The 14,003-nt window shown below is 41.5% G+C and overlaps 1 protein-coding gene across 2 annotated transcripts in view; it reads left to right on the top strand.

Moving 5' to 3' along the window:
• The first annotated feature begins 4,916 nt into the window (after window positions 1-4,916).
• Window positions 4,917-14,003, top strand: part of LOC124407069 — a 132,239-nt gene continuing 123,152 nt past the window's right edge. For both annotated transcript variants that reach the window (XM_046882883.1, XM_046882885.1), the window contains exon 1: window positions 4,917-5,761. In XM_046882883.1, coding sequence (XP_046738839.1) covers window positions 5,659-5,761 — 103 coding nt within the window. In that variant the 5' untranslated portion in view covers window positions 4,917-5,658. The remainder of the gene's footprint in view (window positions 5,762-14,003) is intronic.

The raw sequence follows: 14,003 nt of genomic DNA on the forward strand, positions 1-14,003 counted from the left end.
GATAGAAAAGTCCTCCAGCAGAGAGTCTAGGATCTATCGTTCTTCTTCTCATTGTTAGATCGAATTTACCTCGTAAAGTTACTCAGCACAAAAACCACGGATTTGATTTTTTTTCAATCGTCTAGCAATCTGTGAACTTTTTACACAGTTTTGAATAGGATTTGTATGACAAACTGCAAACATTATGAGATTCGAAATCGACAAAGGTGCAAAGTTCCCGATTCTAATTTCATTCGGCTTCTTCTTGGAAAATAACTTTTACTAAAAGTAAGTCTCCCTTCTACTCTACAAGCTTACGTCACATCTGATTGTTCGACATATCTTAATTGGATAATGTTCTTCAATCTTCCTGAAAGTAATTTTCACTGTCGACGTATGGAGGTTACGACGTTTCGAATCTCGATTCCGAGTAAACTTTTTTTTCTTAAAACTACGAGTCTCGGTTTATCCAAACTTTTCATGGAATTTAATACCTACATTGCATAAGCTGCAGGGTACCGGGATACGACGTGCAAGTGGGAAATAGAAAGTTTTTTTTTCATAACATAAGTATATTTTATTATGGTGGATTGATAGTTTACAGAAGTATCGTTAAGCTAATCGTAAGATTAGAATCTTAGAAATTACAACTTCATAAAATTAAAACTCAAGTCGCCTCTTACACTTTTGTACATGCTGCAAACTTATAAGGAAGTACTACCTTAAATCGAAAAACAAGATGGCTAAATTTTCCCTTACAGTTCATAGTAGAGTCAATATTAATTGATATTTACTCTAATAATATCTAATAATATCTATGACAAAGTGAGGAATAACTCACATTTGATACCTTACAAGAACTCGAAAGTCACGATGCTTCATTATGCATTCTTAATAATAACAATTCAACTGCAGTCAAGGAGACGATATTGACTGACTCGTGAAATTCCCAATCTTCGATCTTATGCATATGGATCTGTAGTTTCATATTTCATACGCGTACAGCCAATCTTTTTACCGGTTTTCGCCTCCTTCATAAATTTATAGCGACTGAAAATCGAAGAGACCTGCGAAGCAATACCGATAACGGCGATAATTATTGCCTATAATAACGCACAGTCATTCCTGCCGCCAAAAATCAATCATTCTATCCGTCGGAGCGGGTATAATGATCTCCACAAGCAGACGTATACGATTAACCTTGCTTTTTTGAAAATTCCGTCCAGTACGTCCGCGATGTTGGATGAGTATATTATACTTTGAATCCCGAGATTACTGAAAGCCGATTCGCGGGGCGACGATCGACGTCAGAATCGGAGTCGATATAATAACAACAACATCGGTTGAAGAGACGGTATAGATGTAGTCAGCTCTCCCGCACCAAGTAGCGAAGCAAATCACGCAGGTTTACTTCTCTTCGAGGACGTCCAGTTTTGCGCTTCAACGAGGAGCGCAGCCTCCGATTATGATCCCTGCCATGATTAACCTGCGCGTCACTATTCACCTTATCGAACTAGGATTAGACTCGGTCACCCTTCTCCTGACCAGGATATCTGCGATCTGGGTTCATTAAAACGGCGTGAATCTTCCGGAAAATGAAGAGAAGGGTTCATACTGTATTCTGTGGAAGGGGATACGCACATTGTGTAGGTTACACGAGTGAGTTTCAAACTTTTTTGCACCTTATCGGCGTTTCTGAGGCCTGCAGAGTCAGTCTGTGGTTTTTCACGTCGCCTGCACTATATTGCAATGGCACCACTTCCACTATATAAATCATTTTTTCTTTAACTCGAGACCTTCGGCTCGCCACAGTCACCTCGTGGTAAACTCTGATGCAGGTCGACTTGTTACAGTTTAGAATTATTATATGCGGTGACGGGATCTAGAAAGTCGGATATTAAATTTCACTACGTTACATCTCGATTACGCCTTCGTATACAATTAAAAACAACCGCTCTGCACGTATTATACATCATCTATCTACTCAATATTACACTCATCGCGGTACTTACATACCTATGTGCAGCTTTTACAAGGCTGAAGATAAGATAAACTCTCGAGTTCATGCCAGATTCAATAGTAAATCAACAAAATGACATTATGTTGATTTAAGATTAGTCATGGTCGCGAATCGGCTGTTTCATAGAATTTCTAATTCTTCTCGCAGATTAGAATTCCTATTTTTATATACATTTGCACACATTATACTTATCTCGATACTTATCCGTAGAAATATTGATCAAACCAAAGAAACATCTACCCGAGAGTAACTACTGAGACAAATGTTTCATCTATATACGAAACTTTCATTATTTTGAACGAACTTTTTGTCTCTTCAAGCGATTTTTTTTTCATCACCTAAAAAGATAGATTTCATCGATTCAAGCGATTTAATCACGGTACGTCTGTTTTAATTTAATTTCGATATTCTATTTCAGCCACCCCGATCTGCAACAAACGAGGACAATTGTTTTCTGAAAATATGACAGTTTCCCAGTAAATTGTCAGATCACCTGCAATTACCGTGATATAGACTTGTATCGCCGTTGTGCAGCCTAGACATAACGAACACGAACACGGTCGTTACCGTCCTGTGGACAGCGAACGTTTTCGTAATTGAAAATTACTGGGGCGTGTGGTACGAAAAAAAGGATAAATTATAACGATTCTTCGCGGTCTCATTGGTTAACTTTCGTACGATGACTGGATATTTCAAGATCACGATGTGATCTATAGGCATATCTATCTATAATTATATACAAACTACTCAATTACTTTTAGACAATGATTTGGCCTGATTACCATTTGATTAATTAATCGCCACGATCGAACCACCTTCGATGTGTGGTAAAAAACCAATCCTCGTGTTTCACCCAGCAATAAACGGCGTCGCTCGATTGCCGACGTTGTCGTTATATACCTACCTACACGTTCCAAACTCTTGGAATAAAATTAAACTGGCTTTGATTCGAACGATTCCGAGGTCTGCAGTCCGGAGTCGATTCTTCCCTGTGCGGGAAGCTGCCAATTCAGCCGGTTACGCGGAACTCTTTGATGTCAGCGTAAAGTATACATGTATGTATGTATGTACCTACGACGAGAACACCACGGTTCACTCCGATCGTACGAGACTTAATAAAAGGCATAAAAAGAAGCATCAGCAATTTCCTCTGTTTCTCATTGCCATTACCGCCGCGCATCATTGCCTGCCCAACATTATTATAAGATTTGCAAACTATTTTTCTACCTCTAACATATCACGAGTAGATTTGCACAATATTTCATGATCACTCTTGCAAAAATTTTTCTCAAATTTATTTTCATCTTTTTCAAAATTCCTTTCACCAACAAATGGACTCGCGTCCGGTTGTCCGCATCGAAGGAGGGTCGAGGTTACCCATAAAATGTATTAATTTCCGGGCGTGTCTAAGCGGCGAGGTGCAGCGATCGTTGTCGAGCGCCACGGGAGTGCCAGGTGTGTCCGACGTTTCAGCCCCAAAGCTGAAACTCACCCTCGGCGAAGAGACTCGATTCGCAAAAGGTGGCATTTCCAATACCCACCGACGGCTTCGAGGACTATGAATTTTGAATTTGTCGCAAAATTATCATCGAATAATATATGCTATTTGCCAAAACGTAAATCCGAGGGCCTCCTCGAGCCGTGCATGCAACACCGCGTCGAAAATGAGGAAGTAGGTATAAGCTGATCGAGGACCGGATGCAGGGGGTGATCGCCAAGGTGGAGGCCTCGGTCGTCCTCGATGAGGTGAATGGTGCACGTACACGGCTAAAAGTCTTTTGCCACCATGTATCGCCGTGTCGATCCCGGAGCCGTGCACCGTGCGTGTGTGTTCTCGCGGGTTTCGCTCGTGGGGATCGGAGTGTGTGCATTGCGAGAGACAGAGAGAGGAAGAGGGAGACGGGATCGCGATGGAAAGAGAGACCACGAGGGACGAAGAGAGAGATAGAGGGAGAGAAAGAGAGAGAGAGAGAGAGAGAGCGAGAAAGAGGGCGGGAGGGAGGTCCGCGGCAAGATGGCGACGGGAAAGTAAGCTGCCCGCTAGTGACTGAGTGACCCACACACAGAGTCACCGTCACATACCGTTCTCTACAATCGGTAAGCACGGTAGGATAAGTCTAAATCACCGGCAGTGTTAAAGTGCGCTTGCTCAGTGGTGCTGTTCGGGACCTCGTGACCACTGCTGAGCCCGCGGTCCCGTTGAAATTGGTCCCCGTGGTTAAAGAGATTCGAAAAATCCCGGGGAACCGAGAAGCAGACAAGACGATACGAGAGAGGAGATAAAAGCTGATCTTGAGAGGAGCCGAACCGTCTCACGCAGCGTTTATCGTATAGTTTCATTCAGGTATATAGTTCGTGCCTGACCGATGCTCGAAGTGTGAAACACTTGCAGTCCACGTAAACACCGGGTGGTTCTCGGGTAACGAGCGAAACCAACAGCCGTGACTCCCCGATGTGTGTTCAACCGATTTATGGGAATTCACTCTCTCGCAGCGAGATGACGATGAACTCGGTTCTTCTTATCCTTCGTCGCTGACGTTACGCCGGTCCGCAGTCGCATGATCCTCGAAACCGCGTCGCAGCCGACACCTTTACAGGTCCAATTTAGAAAGCCTAAGCACACTGCGAACTGGCCACCGCTGCAGGGACCTCGCGGATCATCCGTGCCTCCCTCTCATCCGACGTATACCTACCTGCATTCATTCCCCCCCGCGATACTTCCAGTATAACTTCGACGCTGATACCGTGCGGTGCTAATTTCAGAATGTCAAATATTTGCCCGGTTGACGTATATAACATTGGTTTTCTTAGCTGAGACGGTCGGGCAACAGGAGTTATCCTGTTATAGTAAACGAAGTCAAAGATAAAAACAAAAAAGAGAAGATACACAGAAACACACGCGCGAAGTTGTTCGGTTACTAATCGTGTCTGGATCCGAACGAGTGCTCGTACCGCGAGGCTCCCCCGATCGATGTGCGAATTCCAGGACGCCGCGTATAATCCAGCCACTTTCTAAACTTCGAATTTAACTCGTCAGCGTGGAACAGCAGTGCTCCGAAACAAGGCCTCAAAGATGGGTTGACAATCGTTTCACACCTCTACGCGCCCTTGAATCGAGACATTCCATCTGCAGGAACAAGTACGACGTATCCCACCGTCACCTGCACCGCACAACTTGACGACGAAGGCTAATTAGCACAGGTTGTGCTGTATTTTTAATCCGAGATTAGCGAGATGAAACACCTTTAGCACGTACAAACGTGATACGGATGGTGTACGTATACAGCTCGACGCCTTTGTCGCACCGATTTTCCGTTTAACTTCTTTTTTTTCCAACGATTTTTCTTCTCTTGTCCGCACATTTTCTCGCAACGCCTCGCTAAGCCGACTACGCGTCGTCGGACAAACAAGCCTCCTTCCCCGCTTCAGTGTTGATGTATTCGTGCCTACCGTGCATGCTCGTATTTGTGTAATATACGTATATACATTCGTGCATAATATACGGCTGTTTAATTCGGTGAACCGGTTGATCAAATACGACGCTGTGTAACCGATCGCTTATTTGCGCGCTGTGATTCGGTAAGAGGAGGAAGGAAAGGTTTCTAAGGAAGGACTGACCGAACCTTCGAAGGGCAACCGCAACTTTACATATTGGAAAAATGCTCAACTGTACGGACCTCGAGTGCATCCTGCACCATCATCACTACTACGCACATTTACACCAGCTTCAGCCTCATCTGCCTCCGGAATACGATCAAGACGGTGAGTCCACTTTTCATCATCTATATTTACGAATCAAGTTTGTTCATTTTTTATTTCCCATTCCTGTTCTCTTGGAAAATAATTCGAGGAATCGCCGCGCGTGGCAGTGGCATGTTCGTTCCTTGACGAGTTGTCTCGGAGACGTGACCGGGATTTTCTAGTTACTCTGTATTATAATGTGGAGATAATACGGAACACTGTTTGGATTTTACACTTTGATGTATGTATCGATTTCCAATACGTACGAGCGTTAATTGACTGCGGCAATGAATTTCCTGGTCGAAAATTAATGCTCTGAGCCAGATAAAGCGGGATTGAGAACAGCAATGGCATCTTGGCAACGACTCGCGTGTAATTGGCAATTCAATAGAAGGACAAGTAATGCAATTAAACAATTGCGAACCACTGTGCGTTATGCTAAATTACTTACATCACTATGTATTCGGGTTATTATCCTCCTTTTGAACGATGCGGATGAACCTGAATATCATGGATTCGAATCTGTTATTCGTTTGGCTTTTGAACCGAACGTTGGCCGAGAAGCCTCTCATAGTTGCTGCTTGTATAATTGGCCATGCACGTTTCATTTCAGAAGAGAAATTCGCGATACGTTATAACTATGTATATATATATACATAGTCAAGCTCAATTTCACGAGAGCTTGAGGTATGCCAGTCTCACGCTGCTGACAAACTTGCTTTTCGCATAATTAAAGTGAAGAAAATAGCAAATCTAAAAAACCGACTTTGTGCACAGAACTGGAGTTGTCTCTTCCTATTTGCAACCTGTAATCATACGCCTACTTTCCCACTCGTTCTACGTTATTAAAATAATTTCACCCATCGCGACATGTGGAACTCGTAAACCGGGTGTTAATTTAATTTGCGAAAACGTTATGCAATATGGATGAGAAGGTGCCCTATTCGGTCTCCACATGATAGATTAAAGCCACACAATTCAGGAATTTCTATCTGCATCGCCGATCACGTCACGAGAATTAATTTTATGCGGTTGAAGTCAATTGCTTGTTGTTGCAATAATTATATGTATATCAACGACGGCCTCTGGTGGTCCTATGATCACTTGTGTAGGTTCACTGTACAAATACAATCGTGACGAACGAGGCACGAAGGTTGATATCATTTTAGACACCTTATTCTTATTACTATACTTCACGCATCGTGCAACGGAGTATTCCACTGTGGCCAAGCGAGGAGTTACATGTATCATCTTGAAAGTTGAAAATCGCATTCACCAAGAATTCGCGGGTATGTGTCAAACGCAAATACACACACTTTGGCAGTTTCTAAGTGCAATACTACATTTCATCCGCATACCTACCTTGTTGTAGTTATAATTGCGTAACTGGTGTCAATACATTTTCTTACTGCGCGCCCAGAGCAGCCTTGGATGAATAAAAATTGTCATTACGACATTCGACACGTGGAAAATATACCTAATTACAATATCAGTAATCAAGGCGCTGGATCTGTATCAGATTGCTGCCTTTTTCAGCTTACTTGCATTAATTTCAGTATTGTCAGAGTAGTCGATGTGATCGGTGCGTGGCTATGTTCAGTCACAGAGCTCTTACACTTACGTTTTTAGTAAACCACAGAACTCGTTGAAATCATTTATGCGGGATTAAATAGCCGCTGCGTTCATGAGTAATGACTTAATAAGCTTTTGTTTCTTATTCAGCGAGGTATGCGGTAACTAAATAGAGAATAATCCTTGCTCGAACATCTGCGGTGCTTGATGACTGTAATAATCCACATAATTGCGATGTGATCACCCCGACTCACGAAACTGTAAAAATATCGAGAGGTTCCACGAGTATCCATTTATCCACACATATTGCGCAAATTTTTACAGTAACATTTTGCAGTTCAACTTGGAATACTTCTGAACCTCGCAGATCATTTTTGCTCTTCCATGCGAGGAGAAGTGATCAAATAATTTGACAGAATTGTCGAACTTAAAAAAGACCTTGCGAAGATTCGAGCTCAACGTCATTTGGAAGCGGTGAATTAATTCACTGTGTTCAGAAATCGCGACAATGACATGAAGTGTTGGTATCGTATAGATCGAAAGTCGTCCCGTATGACCTTTAAGGAGTTTGAAATCGACGTTCTTCACTCACTTTTACAATTCGTTTTTCTCAGTAACCAGATATAATATAGTTTCACTTGCGTTTCACTAATCAACTCGTTAATACTTTTCCAACGATATCGTCTGTACAGCTGTAAAATACATCGATCTTCCGTCCATTCGTATTTTTGCCATTCGGTACCTTCGAGTTGTAGAAATCAACCATATTCTAATAATCACGGATGTGAGACCAACCGGACAGTCACTTCAACTGCACGTGTGTTCTGGTGTTCATCACGAGCCGAGTAAACAGCGATCCTCGACAGTTTTCGTCGGAACACACACTTTCTCTGTGCGAAGTATCATCTGATCAAGTAGAAACAGTAGTCAATCGAATTATCGGCCAAGGACCTTACGACCACTGCAGAACGATTGTAGAAAAAACGGGCCCCAATCCATCGGTTCGAACCATAAAGATGTCGGGTCTCCATGAACGATTATACGTATCTAATATTGTGTTGGACTCAACGCAACTATACGTTCGATGTCATTGGCTCGACGAATATAATATTCCCGATACATTGTGCGAATAAATTGTTCCTCCGACCGCGTCCTCGGTTTTGCAAATCGCGTTGTACGCTTCGGGTCAGACCCGCGGTCACAGCTTCCTTGGTAAGTAAAACCAGCACGTGTTATTATTTTCATGTAAGTTTCGGTTGCATCCAGCCGCATGTATTAGCCTCTCGCCTTGGAGCCGAATATCCTCCAAGGCCAATGCTACCTGATCACTGGACATCGGCTTTCGATTCGGCTTATTCCATCGATCACGTACCGCGATATCAGGCTTGTGACACCTGCCGCCGCCCACGTGGCATTCTTACATAGCAGTTGCATGCAATCTAAAACCTTCTCCGAGTATAAGTCAGATTTTCCATCCATGATTGTCATTCGACACGCTGCCTCGAGTCATCCCGGGTGTTTATTTTCCCGCCTTCCATTACCTGCAATAACTATCATTCACTCACGTGTCTTTCGCCAAACGTGCATTTCGCAATGGACCACGTGCCAATTATCAGCTCAACGTATCCACGATGTCGTGTATATATTTAGGCGTAATTCTTCGAGACTAGTCTCGCGGATTACACGCAATCGTATGGTAATCCGGGCTGATAGGCTTCGGTCGTTCACGCCTGAGGCAGCGGTTTGGCGTAAGATTGGGTTATTCGCCGGGTGAGCGCAGTGCTCTCTGGTCTCGGTCGCTTTTCAGAATTCTCTATGATTTCACTCAAAACAACCTTCCACAAGGCCTTGCGACCGCCGCTCGGCAGCTGTACACACATGCACGCACGCACATTTGCAGACGCTCACGGTTACATCTATATTGCAAATTGACCTATTTCCTTACGCCCATAATAATATCTGTCCGCAGGTTTATTAGATTGCCGATTACTCGAGTTGGACGGTGTGGGCACGTGTAATATCTGCCTACGTACTCGCGGTTTAAAATTATTATTTCTTCATTTCTCGAAAAATTCGCGAAACCGACTTAATTTACTTACAAATATGCGTATTCTTACGTGTAAAGTGTTGGGAATTCCGTAAGTGTCACCTGCACCGAATTTAAATACTTGCCACTTGTCGCGTTGGTATTTGGAAACAAGTTTTGGGATTCAAACGTCTCCGTGTAGCTGAGGTGAGCTGCTTGATTTACCAATTTAATTCAATCTGTACTTTACACGTCGAAGAACAAAAATTTTTTCGGTCCGATGGTATTAATGCCTTGCATCGACTCCTGAGACACTCGATTATCAGCCCATTAATGAACACACTTCAGAGTTTTGCACTATATCTTGCTGTACTGAATTTCGCTGCTAATTATACCAGAGAACCGCAATTTGCATCCACAAACAACGGTTTCTTTACTTTTAGATAAACATCTCGCTACTACTTTAAGCGGGAGTTTTGTAATCAACCTCCATATTTCAACAGGTTTCCAATTAAGCGTACGTTGACGTATTAGCACGTTTAAAAGCGTTATTTTAAGTTCTGATTCACTTGCTGAACCAATTTCATAAATTTGCTGAACGGCAAAAGTCTTCAAGTGTACCAACCTCGTTTCTAACGGGATGTAAATACCTGCCGTAACCTGGTATGGTGAAATCGCTGGCCCGAAGCTCTGTACTTTACCATAAGGTGGACGGGAACCCTTACGGCGAAAGCCAAAAATTTAATGGGCGTTAATTGTCTCAGAGCAACCGAACAGTTGGCAACTTATACAATAGCGGCGGGCAAAGTTCTGTTGGTTATTCTGACCCAATGATAAATATCACGTCCCAAGAACTTAAACCCTCCGGCACTGTCGCGCAGCAGACAGCAAATCTGCTCTGCTCTCGTCTACAGGCCCACCGCAGACGATGTTGCAACGTCATTTTATTAACGGGCGGATTTTCTGCACCGAACCTTGAATCTCGGTGTCTTTTTGTCAATAGAATGGACCCTATTATACATACGGTGGATTTATGTCCCGCATATAGATCTCTGTCGATCTACGTATAAGAAACTGATAATTACGTCTATAGTTGGTGTCCAACTCACACTATGAATAGCTATCGAAAGCAGGGAAATGTCAAAGATCATTTCGCACAATTTTAATCGCCGATAATACGATCTGTTATCGATCACACATCGACACTTGCCACTCATAGCTGTATACCGACCAAGTCGTTATTTAATCATATAATTCAATAAACTGTCCGTGAAAAGGCGAGCAAACTTTTGCCGGATATGTAAATGGGTCGGAATTGGGCGGGTCAAGTCTTTGCAGGAAGAGATTTATGATCTGCTATCACAGTTTCGATCCCACCGCCGAGGACGCAGGATCGTTTTAAAACTTTGAGCTGTATTCCGTCACCCACTTCCGATAACTTGCATTCTGATTCCGTTTTTAAATTCCTTCCAACAGTCGAATCGGTTTATATATAATCCTGGGATTGCCGCTCTTCATGGTTTGCGAAATTCCATGAGTCAGTTCAACGGTTTACAATTTTTTATAATTATTACTAGGGTATAGCTAAGTGTATTGGGCTATGCAAATCAAACAGATAATAATCACACGCTAATCGGTTAAAGAATTTCCGTTCCTGTTTTTATCAACTTTTCGGAACGAAGTGAAAGTTTTACGGTCGATTAATTTCTTGGCTTATTAGTATTTGGAAGAATAATCGAAGGTTAGGCAAATTTTTGTATTACTGCAGTTGAAACTCGTTACGCAATTGGTCAAAATTCGGTAACCTCTTTTCATCAAAGTTCACTTGTTTTTAGTCTGAGCAATCGTGTAATTCCGATCCTTCACCATGTGAACCAAACTACAATTATATATTACCAGTAGAATCTTTCAAGTCTAGTAGCACATACTTGAACGCTTATGGCTGATAAAGCTATTCCAGTGCAATATCATATATAGTAACGATTATTAGAAAAATGTTACGGTTTTGAGTTCTGCAGCGTCGAACATTACCAGAGTAATTTACCCACTTGTGCACAAACTGAAGCGTCAGTGAAAACACGTGTTTTCCAAATTTTTATAAGGTTGTCGAGAATGCTGATCAGGTGGTGTTCGGTAATTACAACCGAAAGGATATCTTCATACAGTACGATAGTCTAATAAGTGGGGTTTCAATAATAATTAATAGTCATTTTACTTAGAAATCTATTAGTTCAAAAGGTCACTGCCAATATTGCGGTTTGGTTTTTTATACGGGAAACAATTATCTCATGGGTTTTACCTCAATCCTATATCAACAAATGTGAATTCTTGTAGCATCTAAAAACGCAATGACTTGAAAGGCAGCGTCTTCTCGTCACTGAGGCATCAGATGCAAGTATACAAAAATATAATTTATAGGAAAGAAGTACATATACTGTATACATCTATCCCTACCTCTATAAAATATACGGCTTTTTCTGGATCTAGCTATATATTCATAATATATTGAGAACAGTCGGAGCGAATCAGTAAGCCTACATCGTTCGAGGTGACAGTTCGATTTCAAAAGTGTATAATCAAAATCCTGTGAAGTGCCATAAAAGTAAATCCTGATCAGGTAACGAATTGAGATGTAAAATACGCCGAATCTTGAAACAATAATCATAGAAATTCACGTAATTTAATAATAAACAACACACACTCTGGACATACAATCGAACTCCCTTCAAAGTATATCTGTAGGTATATCTTCTCCGAAAGGGTCAACGATTTACTATACATTTCAACGATACTATCTGAGATGCTCATTTATTCGTTTTTCGTGTTCTTTATGATAATTGTACTTGAATTTTATGTTTATTGCTTACTGTTTACTGTATCTTCGGAATAATACGAGACTATCAGGTTTAGTTTGATGGCCTGTGCCGAGTAGGGAGAGTAATTTCATGTTCTATTGATAATCATGTGTATACCTCGCCGATCCTCAGACTAAATGAATAATTGTTTTAACATTATTTATAATTGTTTTATACGTCGTTATTTAATAATTTAATTGTTTCTTTTTTTATTCCACGGTTAGATCAAACGTTACAAACTGAGGCCTTGACATAGATAACCACGAACTGCTGGATGTGAATGGAATTTAGAATTATCCTAGAAACATTTACCGTGCGGTCACAGCGCGTGCTATTGACGTATCAAGTATCCACCAAACGATCCCTTTGTGCTAGTGTAGTTTTAGTGTCGTATTCCTATTCAAAATCGGTTGAAAATTGCGATATTTATACGAATAGTAGCTGCTTTGCTTTTTACCAATTTCATACCCTGCGCATTTAGATTTGAGGGGGGGGGGGGGGGGGGGGTAGAGGCTTGAGGGCAAAAAAAGGCGAATTTGGAGGTTTTTTTTTTTAGAGATGACAGTTGATGCAAGTTTATTTACGTGATTGGTACAGGATAAAATAACATCTGAAGAATATTGTGTTAAAGTTTCGTTGAAAAATATTAAGAACCAAGCTAATGGCAGCAAATCTTCGCAGGCGCCTCGAAAAAAGTTGTTTTGCGGTACACCGCAGCATAACTCATCACTGGATTATCTGAAATCGAAAAAACAAAGTTTTTCATTCTAGGTTGCAGCAAGATAAACAATAATTGAAAAAAAAAAGAAATAACTTGGCGTCGCTACCTCAGAAATCGTGTATAAAAATAGTGGACCTTTCGGAACGATCAGTGCAGTAGATTTTGAGTTTCAGATTGCGCTGGATTTGAAAACTTCGTTTCGACAAAAACGCGTTTGAAGTTTTTTATAGCAAAATATCACAAATTAAACGTTACTAAGATAGTAATTTTTCTCTATATATACTCACACAGAATCGTCAATCTCAGATCCATAAAGTGAAAAGCTTTCATCTAAAATGTCCAAAGCATCTTTTGACCTCCAACATCTTTCCCCCTCCCCCTCTTAAAGCTCATTTTGCATCGCTCAAAGTGAAAGACTTCAAACACCTCTACCAGTTTCCATTTATGTATACGTCATCCAATTCATAATTGATCAATTATTGGATTAGTCGCTCAGCCCTAATTCACAGCGTATGGAATAGTGAAAATTTGTGAAAACTGAATTGAAAACAATAACAACTGCATGATAGGAGCATTATACTGGCCTAATTAAAGCACTTTATGCAGGCGGTTGTTACAATGGTGTGTTATCGGTGTCTACAGGTACCTCGTAATTCCATCGATGATATCGACCGTGATTTCTTACGTACAGCAACGTATTTCACGCACTTTATTCAATAGTACGTATTAAATTCCATTATTAACTTGCTGAGTGCAGAATTCCAGCACTTTTTCGCTTCTCACCGGCGGCTTTTGTTCGATGATTGAGAAAAAAATGAATGGCACGAATAGAACAAGAGATGGGAAAAAAAACGCCTTCACTCGAGATCCGAGGTGGATGGTTTGATCAGACCGTAAATTGCTTTTCGTCTGCTTTTTGCACTCCGAAAAAATTGTTCGGGCAGCTATGGCTACGACTGCCTTTTCCCTGTTCGACTTCACTGCCCGATGTTGTTTCTTCTTGAGGTGTACCATAGATTTCACAGGATGACTCGTAGATCGATTGTTAGACTCATCAACAATTTGTTGTTCTCATTCATCTTCTACTCA

The sequence above is a fragment of the Diprion similis genome, chromosome 6 (genome assembly GCF_021155765.1).
Source record: "Diprion similis isolate iyDipSimi1 chromosome 6, iyDipSimi1.1, whole genome shotgun sequence".
Lineage (NCBI taxonomy): Eukaryota > Metazoa > Arthropoda > Insecta > Hymenoptera > Diprionidae > Diprion > Diprion similis.